The sequence below is a fragment of the Alternaria conjuncta genome (assembly GCF_024043145.1).
Source record: "Alternaria conjuncta strain BMP 0040 chromosome Unknown scaffold_24, whole genome shotgun sequence".
NCBI lineage: Eukaryota > Fungi > Ascomycota > Dothideomycetes > Pleosporales > Pleosporaceae > Alternaria > Alternaria conjuncta.
In genome coordinates, this window is record NW_026250113.1 from 206,269 (window position 1) to 231,877 (window position 25,609).

General features: G+C 52.8%; 4 protein-coding genes across 4 annotated transcripts; 1 reads left to right on the forward strand and 3 right to left on the reverse strand.

Annotated features, from left to right (window-relative positions):
* Positions 1-523: 523 nt before the first annotated feature.
* Positions 524-4,060, forward strand: J4E85_010559 (uncharacterized protein; the record flags this gene model as incomplete). Its single annotated transcript, XM_051474768.1, has 1 exon — positions 524-4,060. One exon carries the CDS (start codon positions 524-526, stop codon positions 4,058-4,060), a length of 3,537 nt encoding a protein of 1,178 aa, XP_051321444.1.
* An 11,430-nt stretch (positions 4,061-15,490) lies between these two features.
* On the reverse strand, positions 15,491-17,301 carry J4E85_010560 (uncharacterized protein; the record flags this gene model as incomplete). Its single annotated transcript, XM_051474769.1, has 2 exons — positions 15,491-16,905; positions 16,950-17,301. The coding sequence occupies 2 exons, from the start codon at positions 17,299-17,301 to the stop codon at positions 15,491-15,493; spliced, it is 1,767 nt and encodes a 588-aa protein (XP_051321445.1).
* An 873-nt stretch (positions 17,302-18,174) lies between these two features.
* J4E85_010561 (uncharacterized protein) lies at positions 18,175-21,412 on the reverse strand (the record flags this gene model as incomplete). The annotated part of the gene is made up of 2 exons (XM_051474770.1): positions 18,175-21,130; positions 21,198-21,412. The coding sequence occupies 2 exons, from the start codon at positions 21,410-21,412 to the stop codon at positions 18,175-18,177; spliced, it is 3,171 nt and encodes a 1,056-aa protein (XP_051321446.1).
* A 726-nt stretch (positions 21,413-22,138) lies between these two features.
* On the reverse strand, positions 22,139-22,663 carry J4E85_010562 (uncharacterized protein; the record flags this gene model as incomplete). The annotated part of the gene is made up of 1 exon (XM_051474771.1): positions 22,139-22,663. One exon carries the CDS (start codon positions 22,661-22,663, stop codon positions 22,139-22,141), a length of 525 nt encoding a protein of 174 aa, XP_051321447.1.
* Positions 22,664-25,609: the final 2,946 nt, after the last annotated feature.

Sequence of the window (25,609 nt, forward strand, 5' to 3'; positions counted from 1 at the left end):
CCACCCAAGCCACTCCTTATTCCGCGACCGTCCGTTGCACATGCATGCGTGCTAGTGAAGGACCTGCCGCACGAATAATGCCGCTGGGTGGGTGGGGGAGGCGGCGGGGAGGAGGTGGGGTGGAGGAGGAGGTCAAGAGCAGCTTCATTATTTTTACTATGAGTAGCTTGATTGAAGAATTTCAGCTTTGATACTAGATGCAAATGGTGGTTGTTAGGCGCAAACCCCAGAAGTGGAAATGCCCCTAGTCCGCTCCCTGACCCGCGATCGTCCGTTGCACGCACATGCCTGCGGCTAGTGAACAACTGTTGCTGCACGAATAATGCCGCGACCCTGAGTCCTCCCGCCGCCCATTGATTCCACTTCCAACTATCCTAATCCATCCCTCGCCCAAACCTCCCCCGCCGTTCGTCATCGCCGCCGCCGCTGCCGCCAAAAACGATTTCGCGTTCGCATTCCGAATCCCAGTCAATCGCTGCCGCTTACCTCGATCGAACCCGCAACGTCACCACCCTGAGCCTCGATGAACGCAGCGCGGCAGGCGTGTCGCCCCAAGCACCAGGTCCTGGTCCTAAAATGCTACCCCAAGGTGCAGAAGAGCGATGCCGAGGCCAAGGCCAATTCGAGCGAGTTGAGCTACCTGCTCTTCTACGCCAGCACGCGCCGCAGTAAGCTGCAAAAGGTCGTCGACTTTCTGGACAAGAGGGCGACCAAGGATGTGTGGAAGGTCCGGACGGGCAATGTGCAGGTCACCATGCAGATCATCAAGGCGCTGATTGAGAAGTGCCCGCGCGACCTCCCCCTCTATGCCACCGCTGTCCTGCATATCCTGCGCACTATCCTCAATTCCAACGACGTTACTATGGTCGAGGAGTCGGTGCCCACCTTCGAAGCCCTATGCGCGCATCAGGACCCCGCCGCCCTCGCAGCCGACCAGGACTACATCAAGAAGTACGAGGAGATTGTACAACTATACGCCCAATTCGCGTCCAAGGAGACAGTCAAGACGGGCAAGGCTCCAGTCAGCTGGCCCGTCGCGATCAGATACCGGAAGGCCGGGCTGCAGGCGCTGAAGGCCATTGCCTCGTCTGAGTCACTGGGGTCTGAGACCGGGCGCCAACTGGGCGCTGTCATACCAGTCATACTCCTCAACATACACTCGGAGAGCGGCGCGTATCTCAAGCGGTTGGAGACGCGGGAAGCCACCAAGGGCGAACATGAGAAGGAGCTGGCATTGCGACGGCGGCAGAGTGTGTCCACCGCGCGGACCGACGACGACGACGGCGACCCGATTGCGGCATCCGGTACAACGGAGGATGCGGATAAGCTTGCGGAAGAGGAGGTGGGAGTACTCGCGCTCCAGGCTCTGAGGAGCATATTCCAGGGTGTGAACAGAGGACAGCTCCGGCTCGCGACGTCCGCTGTGCTCAAGTTCATCGGATCACATGTCAAGAGCCTGCAAGAAGCTGCACCGAACGAAAGCAGCCATTGGGCCACTACACTCATGGCCATGATCTGCGCATGGGTCCCCGTACAAGACCGATACACAATCCTAGTAGGCGCAGTGGAAGCCCTGGTCCGCAGTCCAATCGTGGAAGACGACCTCGAACGGCAGCTGACTCTGGCGACGATCATCGACTACCTTCTAGCCTCTACGATCAACTTCATCGGACTGAGCGTCATGGATGTTCTGGTCGGACTTATTTCTCACTCGTTGCTACTCCTCCAACTCGGCGGACCGGGATCAAATATCGTACCGCATCATCAGCAGACAACATCGGTCGTATCGGAGAAGGAGGGTAGCAATGAATCGTCGACGGCCAATCTGGATAGTGTCGTTATGGAAGTCGTCAAGAAGCCTTCTGATGCGAGGATGCAGCTTCTGGATACAGTGCAGAGATGCATGGCGGATCTCGCGACGCACGTATACTACACTGATCAGATATCCGATATGGTGGAAGCGATACTAAGCCGACTCAAGCCATCGCGTCTCTCGAGCGTTTCCTCCACCACCGAAGCGATACAGAACCCCGAAGGTGCGATAGATGCTGTTGCCGATTCCATCAGTATGCAGGAGAAGACTCACGTGGATCGATTCTTCTCCTTCGAAACGGCACGCATTACGGCTCTCGATGCTGTCAAGGCCATCATCAAGACGGCGAACACCCGAAGACCAGATGGTTCATCGGCTTCTGTGTCGCGGAGCAAAGTTGGCGTGAGTGTTTGGGAAGGCACACAGTGGCTCCTGCGCGACCCGAGTGGTCAAGTCAGGAAAGCATACGTCGATGCGCTGATCACTTGGCTGAACACGGAAAAGGACAAGGAAGATTTGAAGATTGTGGACAACTACAGGCGGAAGGAGAAGGAAAATGAAAAGAATGCGCTGGCTAGACGTGCGGTCTCGAATGCTTCCAACAGGGAGAGGGTGTCGAAACGTGGTAGGGACACGTTTTTGCCATTGCTCCATCTGGCGGTATACGAGAATGCGCTCCACTATGTCGACTCTGAGGCGGACTACCTGCTCCTCCATTTACTGCTCACTACTCTGGTGAACAGACTCGGAGTGAACGCAGCGAGGAGCGGATTGCCAATGATCATGCGGCTGCAAGAGGACATTGTCACCATCGAAGATCCCGGTGCTAAGCTGCGCCTGGGAAGCTTGGTACACGGATACCTCTGGGCACTCAGCATGACCTTGGACTTTGAGGTTTCTTCTGTCGGTCGCGCCCTCCACAACGAGATCACGCGCAGAAGCAGCAAGGGTCTTTGGATGAAGAGCATACGCGTCCCGCCAATGCCGATCGAGCTGATAGAAACACCTCACCCCACACCTGTCGCTATTCCGTCAGAGATTGTGGAGAACGAAGCGCTCAAACCCTTTGACAACCGCGAGGCATTGGTCGAGAAGATATCGGAAGGTTATTCGACTTCCCTATACTCGCCACCTTCATCGCCGCCGGGATCACCTGGCCGTACGGTGTCTGCATCTATTCCTACCATTCATCAACCGACACAGCCTGTGAGCCAGCAGAGCGCGCCTGAACTTTCGTTCAAGGTCCGAGAAGATCTTTTGGCGAACTGGAGTCGCGAAGACTGCCTATCTTCCCACACGAAAGATTCATCATCTGCTTCAATCTCTGGTTCCAAGACAGGCACACACTACACTGCCGCTACGCAGAAGAACAACTTCCTCGGTGTCAACATCCCCAACGGCAACCTCGATAGCAATGGTAGCTCGCCAGCCCAAAGCCCAAGGCGCGCACACAGCAGACCCCCATCCGCTGCATACGGTCTGGTAGGCCGTCTCTCCTCGCCAAACCGAAGCCGCAGTCCAGGCGACACACCAAACAGCTCCTCCTCTCTGCGTTCCACAGTCCGCGTCGACGATCTCCGCCGCGCACTCTCCACATCCGGTGGCGGCGCCCCTCGAACAGGCTACTCGCACCGCGCCCCCTCCCACCGACACCGCAAATCTTCTTCCGACCACGCATCTTCAGCGAGTGACTCGCTCGTTAGTGTGCATTCCCTTTCGGATGCTTCTTTCATAACAACACACCCACCCACCGACTCTCAACAAGGACAAAATCCTGATTCTCCTACTACACCCGCTGCGACGCTTACGCCCCGCCCGGAAGGAACGACGGGAATGAACTTCGGCACGAATAACGGTAATAATGCCGGGGGTGGAGCGACTGCGGGGCAAAGTTCTTACACAATGACAAACCTCCCCCCTGTCCCTCCCATCCCAGAAGAACTGCGCTCTTCACCAAACGGCCATGGTCAAAGCGATACCCGCGATTTCGCGACGAGACCCAAGACGGCGCCGAATGGAAGTAAGGCTGGGCGTAGTAGGAGTGTCAAGAGTGGGGTTAGTAGGGGAAGGAGTGGTGAGAGAACGGCGAGAAGGGGTACTGGAGGTGCGGGAAGTAAACCGGATTTTACCGGCTTTTTGGATAGCATTGGGGTTGAGGATGGGGATGAGGATGAGAATGGGAGTTTGGGGGGCAGTGTGGTGGAGAGTGTGGGGACGGGGGGTGGGGTGGGGAGGGCGCCTTATTAGTTTCGAGGAGTAAGTTGGGGGAAGAAGGGAAGGGAGAGGGAGACGTGGTGTGTATTCTTTTCTTCTTATCTTTGAGGTTCAACACGTTTTCCCGTCGTTGATGTGAGTGTTGATTTTGGCTGTGTATACAATGTCTCCTTTGTCTTGACTCGACTCTTGTTTCTTGTGTACTAGAGAAGGAAAAAAGGATAGGGGAAAGAAGAGGGAAAGTGAGAGAGGGGGGGATAGAAGATCTAGCTTCGGCTTACGATAATACCATTTGTGTTTACTTTGTTCAAAGACGTTCAAGTCTAGGGCACAGGTTATGTGCTACAACTGTTCTGCTTCACTGATTGCGATAGCAAGGTAGGTGAAAAAGTAGAAGGCGGATAGAGGGGCATGCCCAGGTGGGAAGAAGTTGGTGTGTTTGGGTGGGCGGTAGTTGGAGTGTTGGAAGGGCGTGGAGGAGGGGAAGAGGAAGAAAGAGGAAGAAAGAGGAAGAAAGAGGAAGAAAGAGGAAGAAAGAGGAAGAAAGAGGATAGGAGGATAGTGGGTGAGTGAATGGGGCTAGGTGGGAAGAATTGGATAGGGGAAGGGATGTAGGTTATGGAGGGACGGCGCGTTACAGAGACGAAGGATTCTAGTCTCTCTTTTTAAGAGTCTGAAAATTGCGATCTCTCTCATGTGATGAGGAGTATCTTTGCGTATGTAGTAGTGATATGTTACGGGAATTATAAGTAGCTTGTCGTCGCTCTGCGTTAACGCAATACCATCAACAGAGTAGATGGCACCCGAAGTATGGAAACGCACACTGAAGTGAGTCATGGCGCGTTACACAGTCTGGGAGTTAATGGAGGTTCTTCAATTCCTCAAAACTTGTGATAGGCATGACACGTACGTTCTGCAAGTCTTGATACCAGTAGCTGGTTGTTCCATCACACAGTGTCTATTCCATAGTCGAGGCTATGTCAAGATTTCCCGACGTGAAATCTTCAACTTGACGTTGACATGTCCGCGTGGTGCAAACGGAGTATGGCTGTCGAGCGTACATAAATACTCCCTTGGCTCCTCTTTACTTATCTATATTAACACAACCACTGCCACGTCAGAACTCGAAGCAAATAAAGATTACAGACCAACAGCCAAGACAAGCATCCCACATTACCACCACCTAACAATGCACTTCTTCACACTTCCCACTCTCCTCAGCGGCCTCGCCCTCACTTCCGCCATGCCCCTCATACTCCAAAACCACCATGGAATAAGCCCATACCTCGCGCCCTCCCAATCCCCCGAATTTTGCTCCGCGACACCCCAAAACCCCAGCGTAAAATGGTGCGTGTGGCCCGCGTTTACAAAGGAGTGCCACTCGCGCGCCTTCGAATCAGAGCCATGGTGCGAGAATTTCGGCGAATATAAAGACAGACCTCGCTCCATCGGTCCCGATATGGGTAAGTTGTTTACTTTAAGTTGTTTCCCTATCTGGACGATATGTGCATTTCGCATTATGGGCATTTGCTGATTTTTTGGGATTCGTGTTAGGCGGCCACTGCAGGTTGTACAAAGAGGAGAACTGCAAGGACGATGATGCAGTGGAGATTTGGGAGGGGAAGGGGGCGGAGCCGATTCAGTGTCCGGGCTTGTCGGCTGTGGGAAACCCGATTTGGTTTAAAAGTATGAAGTGTAGGAAGGATTAGACGGTGGTGTGGGGGGGTTTTCTTCTTTTCTCACGGCGTGTTGGGTTCTTATTTTTGCTTTCTTTGATGGTGGTAGCGGGTTTGTATGGATTGGTTGGATGCAGATAGATGGATTGTTATTGGTTTGGCATTGAGTTGAAGCCGGTGGCTACTGGCTTAGCTATCTGCGATGTACATATCTTTCATGCGTTTGGTACTACTTCTTTAGGACTGCATTCATAATTTGTATACAACATGTATATCAGGGAATATATCAATTCAGTGTTCCATTTCATACGAACGTAACACAAGTAGACGATCTAAACGTCAACTAAGCCCAACCTGGCATGTAAGCACCGCGTTCTAAACTTCCCATCTACCTCCTGCTTCCATAAACAGCCCCGAATGCCCACCTAAACCTACCTGCGCGGGATCCTCCCAGGATAATTATCACCCCCACTACCCTGGTATTCCCCTCCTGGAGATCCATCCGAGTTCTGCGTCCCCTCGTTCTCCGTCCCCTCGTCCTCCGTCCTACATCTCATACTAGCAAACCAATCCGGCTTCCCAGCATCACTCATACCCGGGCACTCCAACTTCGTCGTCGTATCGTCCTTCCAGATGCTGACCGGATCACCCCCACATTTGTTGTCCTTGAACAACTCGCAGTACCCACCGTGCTGAGGGCGGATGGAAAGGGGGCGCCTTTCTGGGTTTGCGTCGAAAGCTAGACACAAGTCTCGGTCGGGGTAATATGCGTGCCATTCGCAAGGAGCGTTGAAGTTTGTGCTTAGGCAGTAGGTGACCCCGGCTGTGGTGCCTTCGGCTCCGGGTTTACAGTCTGGTTGGTCTTGGCTGGATATGTCTGGATTGGGGCTGACGGCGAAGGGGAGAGAGGTTGCTACGGTGATGATGAGGGGGATGAGGGTGAGTGGATGCATTGTGGTATGAGAGGGATGCGACTTCGTGTTGGTTGTTGCTGATTCTATGGATGCCGTGCTGTGTTGATGCGTGAGTTCTTGTGCGATTGATGTTACGTGTAACGATGAAGGAAGGGAGAAGTATGCTGTCAGGTCTATTTATGTCTGCTTTTAGCATCGTACAGTGCTGTTCAGTACCACATTCAATGGCAGGAATCTCGACTTTGCTCGGCGCTTTGATAGGGCGTTGTGAAGCTCGGGTGTGATGGAGTGGGCTGGAAGGGACGCATCGTGCTGTTCATGTCGTGGTCATTATTGAAAAGAAGGACGCCAATGTAATGTGATATCATCACATTTTCGCCGCCCGGGGAGGATATATTGGGGTTCTGCGTCTGCGTCAGTCTCTTCCTACCTCTTCTACACAATTGTGCCAGCAACCAACAAGAGCCGCTGCTACCTCAAGAATAGGCATCCTTCTTGCTTCTCAAACCCGAACGCAACTGGTCGATATGCTGAACATCTGCCCTGCATACCTAACCAGCATCTTCTTCGCCATCACCGCTACATCCCCCGTCAACACGCCCACAAGAGATACCATCGTTGTCCAAGTAATCCCAGCCACCGGCGGCGGTTTCAGCGGCAGTAACACCGACTTGCGCACCTTCACAGATCCAAACTCCCCTGTCTGCGATGTCAAAGTAGGCCGACCTGGCGGCGTCTACATCTGCCCCGGCCCAAACTTCACGCCTTCCGCAACTCAGACATGCAAGTGGTGGCCACCTCCTGCTGCTGCTGACGAAACAGTCTGCATTTCTTACCAAAAAGAAATCGGTCTTGCTCTGAGTCGTCCTCAGTCTATTGGACCTGACCCAGGTGGCTACTGCCTTCTATACCAGGAGCCGGATTGCAAGAATGGGGCTCAAGCTCATATTATAGCTAATGGACAAACGTATAAGTAAGTTGGTCGAGGGGGCGAGGTGATCAGGAAAAGTGCTGACTCTATCAGTACTATCGGGTGTCCTGGGTTGAACGGCGACTTTGGGATTGTGAGTCTGCAGTGTTGGCCGAATACGCGACGGTGGAAGTGACCTCGGCATGGCGGACTGGCGGAACATTGGACAAATGTTGTGACTTGAACTGTGGCATATTGCGTTTAGAGATTTGTGGTAGGAGTCAGTTGTAGGCGCGAATAGAAATGTCGAGCTTTGAGTTGAGATCAGCGGGCGTTTCGTGACGGTTTTGAAGTGCGCACGAAATGAGTTGTTTGATGACGTAATCCACACGCACTAAGCGGAGGGAGGTTTTTGATCCTCTATCATCAACCATGCACCTAAAGTCTTAGTCTCACCATCACATGACGCCGTTCCGATACTGCGTTTGTAGCTGCCAGCCTCGCGTCCACTGGCTAGGTACCATACCTGCCGTCACCACTTGACTTCAGCACCACGTCGCTACACCACACCTGGGCAGCCACCTCACGAGAGACCTAACACTTAAGCATCAATGTTCAGAAGGAAACGCGGCCCCAATCATATCTCCAGAAGAATCCATCGAAGTAGCGCGCAAATGCGTCGTCACGGAACCTTGGTTGCTTTCTTTCACTCTGGAGAGGCAGCGCAGCCGTCGCTTTGTGGCCCACCTCATCGATTCATCAAGATAAATTCTCCGATAGCCAGACATACCAGCCACCCAAATTAATGGCAATACAATCACAAATGTCGCCCTCAGACACCCCAGCATCGCGACCGAAGCTGCCGGAGTCGGTCCACCAGTATTCATCACGACTAGACGTATCGCAAGGACCTCTGCGCGCAACCTCAGATGGTGTATTGGTTAACGAACAGACTGGCGATTATGTCAATCTCGAACTTCCGCCGCGCAACTGCGACGCCCGTGAGCCTGTTCACACAACGGGTATGGCCACCGCCACGGCTCCCATTATTGAACTTCCAGAAGCTAGTAACGGCGGAAATGGTCTTGACGATCCACGCAAACGGAAGTCTGTAGGGCAGGTATTCAAAGACATGTGGACTAAGCTTCGGTGATTGCCTGCTGATCAGAGGCGCTCTTACAGGATAGAAGATTGAATATGTGTGGTAGAGGGAAGAACATCGTATCTGAAGAAGCTGTGATCGGATTGCGCAGTCAAACTGTGTTTGACTTAACTTGACGCTCATCGTTGAATTGCCCTGGAGGTAAGTAATATCCCCCAACAAAACTCAATGTGCAATTATCAACCTTACCTATACTTCAGAAGCTGTACGTCGCGAATCCGAGAAGTAAATCTGATTTTATGTGAAGCACCAAACACGCTGCGTGCACTCTTCGTATACATCTCCAGATCGCCATTATCTGTGATACCCCGGATCCCGTCAAGAACAGCACTCCCTTCCAATCACTGGGTAGAGCACTAGCTGAAGAGCAATAACATCACTTAAGCCCCCAATCGATCATGTTACAATCAAACATACACTACGAGCAGCACATTGCCACACGCAAGACACCGTGCCACGTGAATAAGGTGAAGTCGAGTGCCAACACCGTCTAGGCTCTGCAAACTACATGCTTGATCTGCTAGCTATGTGTGAATCTCTACATTATCAAGCGCTCAGTATGTTACAGGCGAACTGTCAGATACGATCAACCTGTTTGTTCGTGGAGAGCAACAGCATGTATATATATTCCACTGTGCTCCACGTATCCCTCCCCAGAACAACGACAACTATTACACTTACATTTCCATCACACTACACTGCCAAAATCTCAGCAATCTACTGCCGGTCAGTAGCTTACTTATATAACCTTTGTTTAATCGAAAACTCGAACACCCGAACACGAAGATCTCCAAACGTATACCTAGTCAATCACTGAGATGGCCAACGAACCCAGTGATTATGATATTCGACAGGCAGAAGACAATGCTGGGAAACGGGCTAGGCAAATTCTTACTGAAAATACTTGGATACAAGGACGGGTCAGGACGGCGTTCATCCAACATTTCAAAATCCACTTAGTTGCCAATTATAAAGACAGGTGGGTTGCGACCTCTAAGAATGGAACAGTCAGAGTGCAAAATTTCTCGGAAGAAGAACTTCACGTTATCATAACGAGAGTTTGCGATGCTGTTTGGAATGGACCACCCCCTCAAGAGATCAACTGTGGAGGCCGTGCTAAGAATGGGCGTGGTGCCTATATCTATCCAACCTCAAGATCTACCCGCCTTTTCACAAACGGACGTCCACTAACCCATATGGATAAAAACTTCATGGCCCAGAACTACGGAATTCATGCATTCGATATTTCCAGCGCCTTCATTGATGAGAAGCAGCGCGCCGACGCAGAGGAAATGGACGCCATGATGAAGGAGCACGCTCGTGAACCCTCTCAAGCTCGTTCTCGTGCAGCTACACCTGCACCCATATCTCGCCCGGCTTCTCAAACAAGCAATAAGAGTAATAAGTCTGAGTATCAAGATTTGTTCAAACAATTCATGATTTCTAGAACACCCACACCAAATCCAACTGGAATTCCGGGGCCATCAGGGTCTACTCGTACCCATCGCAAATCTCAAGAGCCTAGTCCAGGACCTGGTGATAAACGCGGAAATAGTGCGATTCGTACACCGACGCATGAGCGCTCTATGGAAGTGAGGACAAGCTCGCCATCAAGCGCTGGAAGTAATCCTGCAGCAGGTCGTTCACCCTCGAGATTGCCAGTACCGAAGAGGCCGAGAGCAGGATCATCGACGAGCAATCTTGGTGTCACACAGAACAGGACAACTAGTGTTTCATCAAGTCCTCTTGCACCTACATCATCGAGGAACACCCCAAATCCAGCATCAACGGGCAGTGGCCAACAACAAGGCTACACCGGTAAAGGCAAAGGACGGAGGTTATAAGAGTGATAAAGGTGCATGGCCGGCTTGCATGAAAAGTCACAGAGCCAGGGTTTTAGTCGATGTACACATGATAGTTAAGCGTTGTGTATTCTTGAAGTTCTTCAGCGGTGTTATATGTACAGTCGGATATGCAGCGGTGTTTCATGGGTTTATACAAGACAAGCGGCTTTGTAATGGACATTGCGGAGCGGCATAGGTAGCTGGCTAGTCATTACTGATTCTTGGCATGTACTGTAATCTACAACATTCTACATATCTTTTCAATATCGATCCCGACTCTCCCTCTTCGATGTTTGTGTTGCGTAACTGTTCTTATCTCTCGATCGAAACTTGTCGCACATCCTAGGGAAGTCGCGCAAGTCTTCCCAATACCTTTAAATTTACGCACATATAGCGCGGGTTCTGCACGCGCACACTGCCTCGAGACTTTTGTTTGCGAGTATTGTCAATATTTAGATTTTCATGTGAGCTGTGGTTCATACGCCCGAACGGCATGAAGGCCTGCGCATCGCTTGTTTGTGCCTAACAAGCGGAAATACCGGTCTCTCAGCAGCATAACGTGAATCGCACGGCTTTCGACGGCGAACAATCGCGTCACAGACAATAGCCATTGTTCGAGTAGCTCTTCGTGAACTCTGGTATTGTCACGTAATGAGTCAAATATCGAGAGTCACATACAAGAAGTCAAGAGGAGAAAGTCACCAAGATGGAGTCACATGCGATTCATGAAGGCCGAGGGCGTTTGTCACTGCTAGATATAAATAGTTAGACGTGCTGTACTTTTCCTTCTGCAGACCACCAACAACAACTACAACTACTACTTCCACCATTCCAACGTTGTATCAAAGCTCCAACAATCTACTGCCGGCCAGTAGCTTACTCATATACTCTCGAACTAATCGAACACTCGCACGCTCGAACACTCGAACACTCGAACACGAAGATATCCCAACGTATACCTAGTCAATCACTATGTCGACCAACCGCGCCGGCGAACCCTATCCAAGCGATATAAGGAGAGAAACTAAAAACGGAGAAGAACGGGCTGGGGAAATCGTTGCTGCAAATCCTTGGATAGTGGGACAGGTGAAAATGGACTTTATTCGACATTTCGCAACCTTTTGGGTCGCCCTTTGGAGACTCAAGTTCGATTTAGCCCGTGTAAATGGTATCCGAGCGAAAAGAAATACGGAAGCCGAACTTCACACCATGCTCACGAAAACTTGCCACGCGGTTTGGCAAGGGCCACCCCCTGGAGATCTCTACATTCCAGGAGTCGCTAGCTCTAGAGGGAAGGAGCGTGGTGCCTATATTTATCCAACCCCAGCATCTATCCGGCTTTTCACCAATGGAGATCTACTAAGCGAGATGAATCCAGATGTAGTGCGCAGCGTCATGCAAGGTACTACGGGCGGTGTCGGGGCTACGCAATCAGGTACTCTACAAACAAGACAAGCATCGTCAACACAACAGCTTGGGAATCAACATGTAGGGTATTCTACACAACCGCCACCTCAAGGTACTTCTGGTAGGGCCAGTCGCCAGGAAAGCCCTTATGACCCTGTCGCCGAACTGGGGAAAATTCTCGATGATCCTAAAAATCAACCTCAGCATCATTCTCGCAATGAAAATTCGGTGGACCCACAATCGAAGTGGCCCGAAACCGCAAAAGCGTGGGGAAAAACACCCGCAAGCGGCCAGAGTGGTGCCACTTTCAGCTCGTGGAGCGCACTTAACTCAAGAGTAGCCAACAGTGCTCTACAAACTGGATCTCCCCTGCCACAGCCATATCCGCCACATTCTACAGCCCCTCATCATGATAGTTCACGTACATCACGAGTCAATGCACCAGCACCCACCAGCGGATACCGAGGTATTCCACCAGCACCCACCGGCGGACACCAAGGTATTATACAAGCACCCGCCGGCACACCACGACATACTATAGCACCTGCAGCGGGTGGTGGACGAGGCTACGGCCAAGGATCCGCCCATCCTGATTCTGTAAGTAGAGGTAGAGGCGGAAATTCTAGAGGGAGGGGGCGCGGGAGGGGACGCGGTACCTGAGGTTAAGATGCATGGTACGTACACAGTACGTGGAATCGGAGATGGTATAAAGGAATTGCCGGCGGTGCTGTTCTTTCTTTGCGTGGGCGTTGTCTCTGGCATAATGTTTCGAGTTTCGATTGCTTCCTTGCTTACGGAACGATGGTCTACGGATGGACACGGTCGTCCGTTCTCTTTTCCTTGCTCATTGCAGTCGGTGTATCGGATAGGCTTTCTGGAAAGGCCTTGTTTACCATTGCATGTTTATGGCGCGGGCGCTTCGGTATTGGTTTGGTGGTTTGCGATGGTCGTGAGAGCGGGTCTTTCTAAAGCGAGTGTGTTTATTGTATCGGAGGGTTAATACTGGGACTTGAGAATGCGGACGTGTATATAGCTAGACGAAAATATGAAAATACAAAAAAACGATACATGGGTGTTCATGCGCTGGGACTGATGTGGCGACGATGGCGCCGAGCGCATGGATGGTGGGTGAAGAGTAGAAGGAAAGGTGGCCTGCGCAAAGACCATCGATACGCAATACTAAAATAGTATATTGGAAAGGATACCACCGAGCAGTACGATCCACGCATCGGCGAACAACACGCGCGATGAGAAAGGAAAGAGCACCACGATGGTGGTCGGAGACGTGACGCGTCGATACCACGCTAGGAGCTCACGTCATCAACCTCGGTGGTTCCACCATGAGGTCACAGCCTCGTTCCGCAACCTCATGCCACACCCTCATCCCTCATGGCACAGCCCCATTCCATAACGAAGGACAGAGTGCACCTTTGACTCAGACTGGGGCCTAGTCATGGCTAGACCTCATTACGCAACCCTATTCCACAGGCACGTTCCTCGTTCCACAACGAAGGACAGGGCGCGCCTTTGACTCAGAATGCGACCTGGTCATGGCTACACCTCAGTCCGCAATCACGATGCCGATCATCATCATCGGCACGCGTACCCAACGCGAACACCACCACACCCAGCGCCAACCCATATATTCGGATTTTGACGGTTTTTAGACATGACTCGCTTATCTCCTATCTTCGAGACACGATGACAGCGTCATGCAGATGATGAAGCGCGTTTTTGGTAATGAGGAAGAGAAGAAGCGAGCGCACAGGAACATGAAAATCTTCTCGGTCGAATTTGGAACGAGGACATCACTTCGTGAGCCAATGATTTTGGTCATTCGCAGCTGCGAGGTAATGCAGAAGATGGAGAACGCGTGAAAGATGACGGGTTTTATACTCGAGCACCGCATCCGACGCTCTCGTCGTAATTTTCTTCGTTGTTGAGTTTTGATGTAGCGCAGGCGGAACGCGCAGGACATGTGCATTTTCATCGTAGGCTTTTGATATCGGAAGTACAGCCCCATCTCCACGGACGCATACACGAACTCGCAGTTATTTCTGTTGAAAGCCGCCATGAATTGTCCTTGTGGTCATTTTAATGTAAGAATTAGAGGCAGAGCGAGACAACCATCGGCTTGAAGTGCACCAAGTTTTGGACCCAGACATAGGATCCATCTTGGCTTATTTTGGTAAAATGCAGGAAGAGTAGCGTGAGGCAACAAACTTCCCACAATCCCGATCGGAGCTTTATACCCGCCATCAACGCCAGCCTCGGCCGTAGAGCCAACCCAGACAGCGGAGCGCACATCATCATTCTGTAGAAGCGTTTTGGAAAAGGTTTTGCATCAACGAGCGGACAAGTCCGTACAACATATTAGGACTGCGGACGGATCTCAGACACCGACATATTCGAGGGCCTCGATTGGTTTTGAATAGAGAAGGAAGGGGAGACAGCGCGCAACATGCCGGGTCTGTATCACAGTTTTGGTCGATTAGTCCAGCGAACCATGGCTTGTGCGATACATGTTTTAAGGTTTTGGTATCTCTGCAATCCAGGGAAAGAAGAATGTTAGATAACAAGACCACTCTCAAAGTCGACGTAGATGTAGGGAGGAGAGAACCAGGCGAGCACATCAGCAATCCTCACCCTGTTCTTTTGGCTTTCAGAACATCCACAAACATCTTGACCTTTTTGTGTGTTTTCGACAGCATGGCGTCTTTGAGCGTTATTTTTTGGTTGCCAGCGTCGGGAAGACTAAGAGGAGGAGATCTCTGCTCTGCTCATACGCGCGAGCTTCCAGGCATTTTGGAAAGAGGAAGAAGACAGAGGGACAGACATGCCATATGGGGATTGGCGTTTTTCGAGAAAGCGCCATGTATCCTTCATCGGCGTCTTTGAGAGTGCCCGGTGGGCATATGTGTAACGGAGAAGGTACGATGCCGAGGGGGCTTTATATATGCTTCCACTGGCTGCCATGTCACGTGCATCGATCTCTTGACGGCGGTGGCGAGGATGAGTGAGCCAGTCCAGATCCCAAGGAGCAAAGACGCGGAAACGCGTGGCCAGTCCTGCAACGCGCATCGAAGATATCACGAATTGACCAAGAGGAGGCATATTTCAGAAAGAGTAGATTGCATGCCTCAGCCGCTGCATATTTTGGTGCTACAAGAAGTCCCAGATAACCATTTCCGCACGCAAAACTCAACTTTTGGAAACTTCAAGAGTAAAGCATATCAAAAAGTCAATCGCCCAAGTCATGTCCACGCTGCCGCCTCGTGTGGAACCCAAACTCATTGGTATATCGCAACGCCTTTTGTTGGCTATCATTTCCGTGAAATGATCGCAGACAATCTCGCAAAACCCCGAAAGCAAAATCCACACCAAAACCATCGCCCAAATAGCATGCATACGTCATCCAGCGTTCCCCGCAGATATGCCAGAAGCCTACTCATCGCTTCACGCCCTTCTCCTAGAGCTTGCCAAGCGGATCGTCAGGGCTCGCCGCAAATTTTGTCAAGTTCGCCACCCTCATCCTCATCCTCACCCCCACCTACAGCTTCAACGGCTTCCTGTAGAACGGGCCGCAGTAGTTCTCAAGGCCGCCTTCACAGTCCACTCCCAGGAACGGTGAACCGTAGTCATTCTTCAGAAACCGCCTATCCTTCGGATCAACATGAACTCCCTCTTTCATTGCCGTCTCAGAAAGGCGGCCGTTAACACATGCCACATCCAGCTTTTGCGGGCCCAGCTTCTTCAGTATGTTGATGTATATTTCCTTGAGGCGAAGGACTTCCTCGCGCTGACGACAGTATTTGAAGCCGTAATCGCGCTGCAAACAGGCCGGGGGCTCGTCGTCAACCGGATCCAGGATGAATTGTCGTAGGCGCCAGACGGTGGAGCGCTTGGTGGGTGGTATGGAGAGGAAGGTCTTGAGGTAGGGGAACAAGTTTCGGAAATGGCTGTATTCGTACTTATCGAAGACTTTGACCATAGAATGCGTTTCCAAGGCAGTATGAAGTTCGCGGAATGCGGCTTCGGGATCTTCGGCCTCCTTCAATATTGCGACGTAAAGCCCTGCTAGCTGTCTTTCTTGCTCTTCATCCTTTGCAGTCACGAAGCCGAAACTGAACCATGCGGCTGTCTGCATCTGTAGCAGTCTCTCTCTGACAACGGTGCCGACGAGTTGTGCTGTCTCGCGCTTGGTTGCGGGCTGCAGGCAATGGAGTGCAAGATCTCGATCCTTTTGATTGAGGTAAGGCTGCACCACGGTCATTAGTGGACCGAGGCTGGTGAGAGCTTGCTGAGGAGGAGGAGAAGGAAGAGGAAGAGGAACAGAGGCTAGGATAGGAGCCGAAATTGCCGTTTCGATCGCTGTCGCTTCGTACTGCTGCATCCGCTTCGACTTCTCCTTTCGAGGTGGTGAGGTCGGCTTGATGGTGCTTAAGGACATCGCGCTCGCCATCGGAGTGGCAAACGAAACATTCTTCACCGGCGACTGAGGCCTTAAGTGGAAGTTAACGTTCCTGAACGTTTGCGAAGACCTAGCAGCCCGAACCAAGGTGCTGTAGAGACGTTCGGGAAAGCCGAGGGCGCAGATGAGGTCGAACAACTTGTTGGCGAAGTGAGTCTTCTCTAGAAGGTATCGCAGCCGATCCCGTAGATTGTGATTTACCCTGGTTGTAGTTGAAGCGAACTGGATGAGTTTATTCAAATCTCTCATTGAGCCATCGAAAGCATGGACATCGTGAGATAGCCTGATGATATCATCGCCAAGTTCTCGATCCATCAGTGACCCTTTAGCGTTAGCGTCATCAATGCCGAACATTCTCGTAACAAGCTCATCGAACGTAGTCCGGTTCTCTTCGAAGCCCTTTTGTATACTTCGTATGACTTGTTCGACTTTATCGTAGTTGGCTATAAGAATGATATCCCATAGTTCTGAGCAAGCGCGGTCGAGTGGCGGTCCTAGAAATGTTAGCGACGAATGCTTGAAGCCAAGTGTAGCATACCAGAAGAATGAGTCGCAACAGCGGCCAGCCCATCTTCGAGCTCGCGCACAAATTTGCGTAGTCCTTCATCAAGCGCAATGTTTGGCCGGGGCGACTGTTTGTCTCTAGTCAAGAAGACATCCATGGCGTCGACGTTGGGCGCCTCTCGTATGTTCGCTGCGGTGCCTAGCATCTTTGATAGGCGCCTTACGAACCGTTCCTTCAGGCTGAGCGTTATGCCTAGTCCCTTTGTCGGGATTATTCCAGTCGAATCATCGATGAGATCTTCCTCTACGAAGATGCCATAGGGACTTTCTTCGCAAGGTTCATCCCCAGTCGTCGCGCTTCCTGGATGCTGCTGTTGTAGAGCCATACTGCCGGGATATGAGGTCTGCTTCCGTTGAAGTGAGACGTAAGTTCGAGATAAGGTGAGTTATCGTTAGGAGTAGAGGTTAAGTGTTTGGAGGGGCGCAGTCTTAGTAATGACCTATACCGCCAGTCAGTACAACTCGTTTTCGGGGTGTATCGAGAACGAAAGACTCACCGCTTTGATGCGCAACCTCGTCGAGCGCACAACTGCGTCCTAGTTGCTAATTCTCTCGTTGGAGAATACCTTCCGCTCGATGATGGCTGACTTGCCAACTGATAGGGATATCGTGAGGAGGGTTACTCCATGAGTTATCTTCCGAAAGGTTGGGCAATAGTAGTTGCTTTTGAGTAGATTCCGAATGTGGTGCAGGAAAGACAGAGATTCAGGGCTGAGACGTTGATATAGACGAACAGCGGTGACTGAGGCGACTGCCTTTACCTTTACCTCGCGTTATCGATGCGAGAGATGACGTAATGCGTTGCCAACCTATTGGCAGGAGGATAGGCAGAGGTAAAAGGTAAGAGAGCGGTATGGCGCGGGGCCATTCTAGGCCAATCTGGCCCGTTTGGATCCGGAAAGAGCAGGAGCGAGCGACGAGAACCAAGATGACGAAACACCGAGACGGTGTAAGGAAAGAGCGAATGGGAGAGTTGCACATGAAGAACTTCGTACATGGTTCTTACACTGAACACAAGGAAAAGAATAAAGACGCTGCAAGCGATGCTAATACAACAACAACCAAGCCGGCGCCGATGCATGCGATGCTGTACAACCATTTCAGCCTGCGCACTCAGACACTGAGGCCAGTACGGAATGGACTAGACACAGCGGCAGCAGTACTACAACAACCACCTCTCCACCTCACACACACCCCATCTACCCCCCAAACCCAAACACCTCCGCGGTACTCAACATACTCATCCTCGTCCCCCACAGCGCAATAACAATCAACACCACATCCACAACCAGCAGCACCACAGCCCCAACCATAAACCTCGGGCAAAAGATCCTATAAAGCATAAGATGCCTCCTCAGATGCCCCGCCCACATCGTCGTCGCCAGATTAACAGTCGCATAAAACAAAACATGCGTAGCCACCGCCTTCGTAACCACACTAAGCAGGCCCTTCTTCTGAGGCTTAACCTTCCAAAGCACACACGCCGGTACCGCAATAGCGCAAAGGATCTGTGCGCCGAACGTGTTGAGGATGACGATGATGGGAGTCCATGGGTAACGTATCTTGGTCAAGGGGATGAAAGCTGATTCCCATTGGATGGAGGAGAGGGTGGCTTGGTGGCCTGTTTTGAAGAAGTGGAAGGAGCCGAGGAGGCCGAGGACGACTGGGCCGATGGCGGATTGACGCAGGTTGTTCGTGTCGATGATTTCGAAGAGGGAGAAGAGTTGCCAGACTAAGATGCCGATTGCACCGGCGCCCATGGGTTTCTGCAACACGGCGACGGCGAGGTACCAGATTGTGATGAGGAGGGCGTAGCGTGAGCCGTGGACGTTTGCGAAACCGTGGATGATGACTTCTTCCTTGGGGGCGCCGTTTTCGTCGACCCCGCCGTCTTTGTTGATGATGACGTTGAGGAGCGGCTTGGACCAGTTGTAGATTGAGTAGCCAAAGGCCATGCTGATGGCGAGCACGATCTGGGCGAGGAAGCGCTTCGTGATGCGGATGATGTTTTCCCAGCCGGGGGCCCATTCGCCGTCGTCGGCGGCGTCGAGGGCCCAGTATGCGGCGGACATCATTAGGCCGAAGCGCAGTGCGAGACCTATCCAAAGGGTCGCGTAGTGCTGGTAGCTCTTGGTGCCGTCGTAGTAGCTCTTAATGAATGTGGGGATGAGGATGGCGGCAGCTACGGGAATGGCGAGTTGCCATGGTGCGGATGTAGTTGACAGAGCGGATCCATAGTATGTGGACTTGCAGTATGGCATCTGCTCTTCTCTGCACAGTCTCGAGAAGCTTGCAACCCTGAGCAAGATGGTGAACAGGATGGAGTGGTAAGCACCTAGAGTTCGGTCTGAGATACTCTTTCGGCGGAAAGATGAGATAAGCGCAAGAACACCAAAGGTGGTCAGGAAGTACAGGAGAATCTCGTCCTCCCAAATGGTGAATGAGTTGGCTGCAAAGCCGCCAGAGAGCGCAAGAGTGAAGATGACGCTCGTCCAGCCCCAGATGCTGTTTGGCACTGGAGGCATGAGCCGGTAACTCAGCGAGTAGAAAGTAGAAGCGCAGCCGACAATTCCTGTGAGAGCAGAGGAGAGGACAAGGACGTGTGACTTGGCGTCCACTGGCATAAAGATGGTAAAGCCCACACCAACAATACCCCCAAGAACCAAACCAATGGCGCCACGAGTAAAGAAGACGGGAGTGACGTCGGCACGATCGCCATGCAGAATCCTAGCGTAGAGGGCAACTACGATCAGACTGGCGGCCAAGACCGTGACACCGCTGACCATCCTAGGGACGTCGAATCGAGCCCAGAGGTCGCGGCAGATGCGGAGCGTATCGCGCTGGTAGGCACCGAAAGCCTCGTACGCCTGGCGCATCTCGTCACTGTTGGCCTTGGACTTTCCGAGCGAGTTCCACGCGTCATTTGCGTTCTTCCAGAGGGCAAGCGAAGAAGCCCTTGCGCTGTCAGCAATGCCACGAACCTTGGCATACTCATGTTGGTAGTTGTGGATTTGCGCAGCTGTCAGTCGGTTGACAGTAGTCAGATTCTTGTAGTCAGCACCGTCCTTGCCAATGAAAGCTTCTTCGATGGGTTTTCCGAGGTTGTTGAAAGGTATGGGCATGCCCAGAAGAAGCGAGAGAGTCGGGACTAAATCGATCTGTCCAACTGGCCGAGTCTTTGCGTTGGCTGGAGGAGCAACATAGTCAGGGTTGCTGCGTCCGAATACCCCCTTCTTCGAGTACATCCACAGCGCAGCCTGGATCTCATCATCCGACTCTCCGCCATGGTCACCCTTTGCGTCCATACCGTGATCTCCCATAACAACTAACAGCGTGTCGTCATCAATGGTCCTAATCATGCGCTGGAAAACCTTGTCCATCTCGCTCAACTTCGCGGCCATGGCAGGGTGATCGGGTCCGTAACGGTGTCCAGCATGGTCCACGCCCAGATAGTGACCGAATATGACATCCCATTTGTCGGCATTCTCAGCCTGCAACAGTGGGAAAATGTGCTCACTCACGCCATAGTCAACGGTGTGTAGATCCCAGACGTTGAACGAATCGTACGCGTGCGTGAGGTTCGGCTCGAAGTAGTCCGGGAAAAGCGCGTGCCATGTGTCGTCACCGAGGTGAACCATCCTCTTGCCCGCATTCTTCAATTGTCCAACCAAGTTGTCCTCAAGAATCTCCTGGCCCGCAAAGTTGCTACCGACGTCGATAAACGTAGGCAACGTGCCCGTTGTGAGCCCCTTCAACCTCTGCATCGTGGCCGTCGGCGGGTCAGCGATGAAAGGCAAGAGGAACGCGTTCTGAGGCTGGTTCCTCGCCGTCTCGTATAGCACGGGGAAAGCATTGTGAAAATGGCGCGGGGCGATTGGAGGGGCTTGGGACGGGTTCTCGGCTTCGACAGCGAGATCGACAGGTTCGAATTGTTCGGGGAAGGGCACAGTGAAGTCATATCGCAGCGCGTCGACGATGATGACGACTGCTTTGTTGAATGTCTTCGGGTGCCAGCACCCCTTTTCCGCGTCGCCCGGTGTGTACGCGTTCGCAGAGTCGATTGGGGGGAGGGCGCATTCTGACTTGTGGTCGAGCACCAATCGCGTGAGAAGGAAGCCGCTGGTGAAGAGGTAGATACCGAGGATGTGAAGTATTCTGGTAGCCGTTAGCGATGCATATCTTGAGGGCAAAGCCGGGAGAGGGCTGCGATGGAGAAACCTACAGTATGAAGGTAAAGAAAGCGACAATGATGCCATGAGCGGCCTTGAAGTGCACCTGTCCAAGCCTCTTCGCCTTATCAGGGTCGTGTACAGCCGTCCGCTGACCTTGCGACGGCTGCTGCTGTTGTGGCTGTTGCGCCGGCTTCTGAACTTTGGGCGCGGTGCTCCGGCCGGCGGTGATGTCGGACAGAGGCGTGAAGACCTCGCCGTTCTCCATGACGGATAGAGAGGGGTGGCCAATTGGCGCTTAGCAAATGCCAAATGGAGATTCAGTGGGATTCAAATGGCTGAAGAGGCCTCAAGGAGCGACAGAATCCATGGGAAGAAAGTTGGTGCGCTGTTTACAAAAGTGAGGATGTGTCGCAAGCATCCACAAGTGGATCACCCATTTCGCCGAGCCTCCGATGTCATGCATCCGCCATCGAGGTACGCGCCTCGCGCCCGTCGCTAGCTGTGCTTGGGTCTTGTAATACGAGCCTTGACATTATACCTGCATGCTTCCCGTTCGTACCAGAATACCCAAAGACCCTGCATGCGCTGGTTCATTCCCGTCCATCTTACATCACGATCAAATGCACGCGTTTTGTATGTCTTGACAAAGGATTGTATTGGCTCTCATGCTGCTCTGCGCAGTCACTAGAGAGTGAGTTGTATATCATACATTAGTGAATAAGAGTTATGTAAGAGGTGTAGAAACCTCGTTGAAGAGATGGCCAATCATCAGGGGGTATACAGCAAAATGGCCAGTCAACTCCGAGAATATACATGAATGGTGTGCCCTGCCGGCTATGCCACAGCTTCAGCAGGAACGGAGAAGCTGACAATCAGCGCGGTATAGCCGTCATCAAGGGTAGTCGGTCGTAGCCAAGTGGCTTGGATGCCCGGGATGCTAGACTTTCCGTAGCAGCAGTCTAGCCGGGTGTTGAGATTGGTGTCATGAGATTCATGAGTAGTATTTGTCGTCCTTCTCCTTCAGTCCGCCCATGCGATCCAGGTCGAGGGAGTCGAAGCGGTCTGATGCGTCGCGCTGGTAGGCTGGGAGGTCCTCTTGTACAGGCTCTAGTCCGACACTGTGGTCTCCAACGCGAACGACGACAACGCGACCCGATTGTTGCTTGCCGGACTCGTCGACCTCGTCGGGGAAGGTGATGCGGATCTCGGGTACCGGGCTGGTAGGGCTATCCATGAGGTTCTGCTTTTCGGAGTAGGTGATGACGGATTCCCGGCCCTTGTACGGCATCGCAGTGATAGTCAGGCGGTTGACATTTGATTGGCGCTTCTCGTAGACGGGGAGTTCTGGGTCGGCTTGGGCTTGTTTCCTGCCTCTGCGGACGCTGCGGAGGAACATGAGGCCTCCTATGCAGAGCATACCGAGGAGAACGAGCATCATGAGGGTAACGAGCAGGGCGAGGTGGGTAGAGCTGAGGCTGCCATCCTCGCTGCGCTTGATAAGGTTGATGTTCATCATTATGATATGGGTGGTATTGTGTTTCGTTAGGGCGTGTCGATGGCGTGCAGATAACTCTGGGGTTGGTAGTATTGATTAAGGAGTGTAGTTGCTGTTTGCATGTTAGTTCCCATTGTCCCGCTCGCATTGCTTCTGTTTGGTGTTGTGGTTGTACATTCGCGCGGAGGCTTGGCGGAATGTGACGGACGCCAACGGGAACAAGCGGATACGCACCTGATAGCACCGTCGGTTCGCAAGCTGGTGAGTTGATAGAGAACGAGAGACACAAGGTGGGAAAGAGCGTAATGCGAGATATCGCTGAAAGAGTGAAGCGATAAGTCGACGAGGGAAGAATGAGTGAAGGTGGGCGAGACCGTGGAGGAGGTGAGCAAGGAGGTCGAGATGGGAACCAACGTTATTTTGAACCGCCTTGCGGTCACCAATGCAAAATGCAGGTACGATGCACTGATAGCGAATCAGCGATCGGCACTAAGGCGCGCACCTTCCTCTTTACCTAGTTTAGGAGAGGAAGCCGCCCACGCTAAGCCGCGTCCGTGAGGCACAATAAGATGACGGTAGCACGCTCATCCTCTCGATCTTATTTTTGGCTTCGCTGGCGCCAGCGATCTCCCCGCCGCTGCCGCACGAGACCACAACAATCAGGGTCGTCCTTCTGCGATGGTTCCCAAACCCGAGCCAAAGTAAAAACGCCGTCGCCGCAAACAGAGCAAAACAAACAACGGTTATAGCGCGTGGAGTATTTTCTGATATGCAAGGGGCGGTAATAACGAATGACGGGGGTAGGATTTAGCCAGAGGTCGAGACTCTCCGGTGTGGATCGCCAGTGGATCGTGGCCAGCACGTACTCCTATTGCGCTCGGTTGAAGCGACCGCCCCAGACTATGTACTGTCACCCTCACGACGCCAATCTGGATGTTGCGTTAAGCTTATCGAGTACGAGACGCGACGTGTTTTAGACTGATTGTGACAACGGCGTGGAGACGAGTTGACAGCGCTGGCTGAGACGAACGTCTTGCCCGAGTGCGGAGCGATGCAGGATTATGCTGGTCGATAGCACATGCCACAGCAACGCGCGTAATGAACGATGGATTTGTGGACCAGTTCCAAGGCTGGCGCAGGGAGCACCGTGTGGTGATGGAACTCGAGCCTCCTCAGGCACGTCTCTCTTGCGTTCGACAAAGCCTTGAAGCAGCCCTTCATCACCGCAAAGTTGGCATAAGGCTTCCGCTCCACCCACAATGTCGCAGTCGTCAGCAGCGCGCAAGTGACACGAGGGAATTCGTCATGGGCCTACGGATGCAGCCAGGCCGGCACTTGGCTTCTCCACTGCGCCCACTCGGTTCCTGTCCCCGCCGTTAAACATCTCATCGTCAGGCCCTGCGTTTGAGCCTTCGGGACGTTTGATGCCTTCCCGTTTGCCTGACGCCAAGTGACCCCTTGACTCTGGGGCTGTCGCATGTCGTCTTCTAGAAGCGATGAACTGTCTGCGATTGAGGGGAAATGCTGTCACCGGCTCTTCTCAGACAGCTACATGGCACTGGGTGGTGTTCCATCGTGACCTCGCGGCGATCAACGGTGGCTTATCGTGTGTAACACCACTCAACGCAACAAGAGCGGTGTAGATGTGAAGCTTCATGACGAACACAGTCAGAGGAGGAACTTTATCACGAAGAAAGCACTTGGCGATTGCAGCAGTTTGCTCTGTCTGTTGGCCCGCCAGCGCAGCACGGCTATGAACACAGAGCGGAGATGGGAGGCTCACTGGACGCCTCGCATCCGACTTGCAGCCTTGCAGCGCAAACCCGCAGCTAGGAGGCGTTATATTTGCAGGGAGTGTTGGCAGCGAGGACAATCCATGGATGATCTAGGTCACGAGCGTGAGAAGGCTTTTCTTCATCGATCAAACCCACAGCGAGTGCGACCGTGGTTGCCGTGCATCGTCTGCTGTGCCTCCAGGCAATCACGTCGATGAGTTCCTCATGTCCATGCATGTCACTCAGGCTGCATCGAGGTCGACCAATTCGCTCCAAGTAAGCAGACAGAGGTCAATTGGTCATCGCAGAAAAGTCGACGAGGGCAACACATGGTGGGCGTGGGTTGGCTACCGAAAGTCTTGTGGCTACCAAGAATCTTGTCCCGACGGCAAACACTGGCATGCAGGAGGGTGAAGGCGTAGCAGAGGGTGCGCTTGGACGTGGCGGCAGGGTGGTGGTGAAACACGACGGGCCTGTAGATAATGCTGAGGGTCTCCTATCCATGCATGGGGAGTGTCTCAGGCTGCCATAACGACACCTCGCATCACAGAGGATCGTCCGGATTCCGTTGCCGCATCGTCCCTGACTCGCTCTTGGCACACGCGAGCGCATTGCAGCCGGTGGGCGCAAGAGGAAAGAAAACGGAGGATATTTGTTCTTAGGGAGATCATACCTCAGATTCTAATCGCACCGTCGACCCTCTCCCCAAGCCTGGCCTGCATCCAAGCACCCGAAGACCTCTAGGCGACGCTTTCGGTACAACCTGAGCCTTAGCGTTTCCCCAGTGCTTTAGTTGCCCTTAGTTGCCGATCCTATCCTCCAGGGCAGTCGCATCTTCATCACCAAAAACACATCTTCCGAACCCACAGCTGGCGCAACCCTCTCCCTCAGGCTGCGCCCCGAAACCTCTGCGCCCGCTACCAAACTCGCGCGCCCGGTCTGCCCACACACACGCCCACCGCCCGCACGCCCGCCCATTATCTATATCCTCCTCCCGCACCGCTGCATTCGTGCCCTGCCTCCCGCCCTTGCACTCCCCGCCGCTGCATTTGGTCATCGCACCCGTATGCGTCCCCCGCCTGGCGCGCAACATCATTGCTTCAAGACTAGCATGAACTGTGTCTAGAAAGACCCCATCACCCACCCGGACCTGCATACCTCGCCCGCACCCACGGCCTCCCTCCCTCGGACG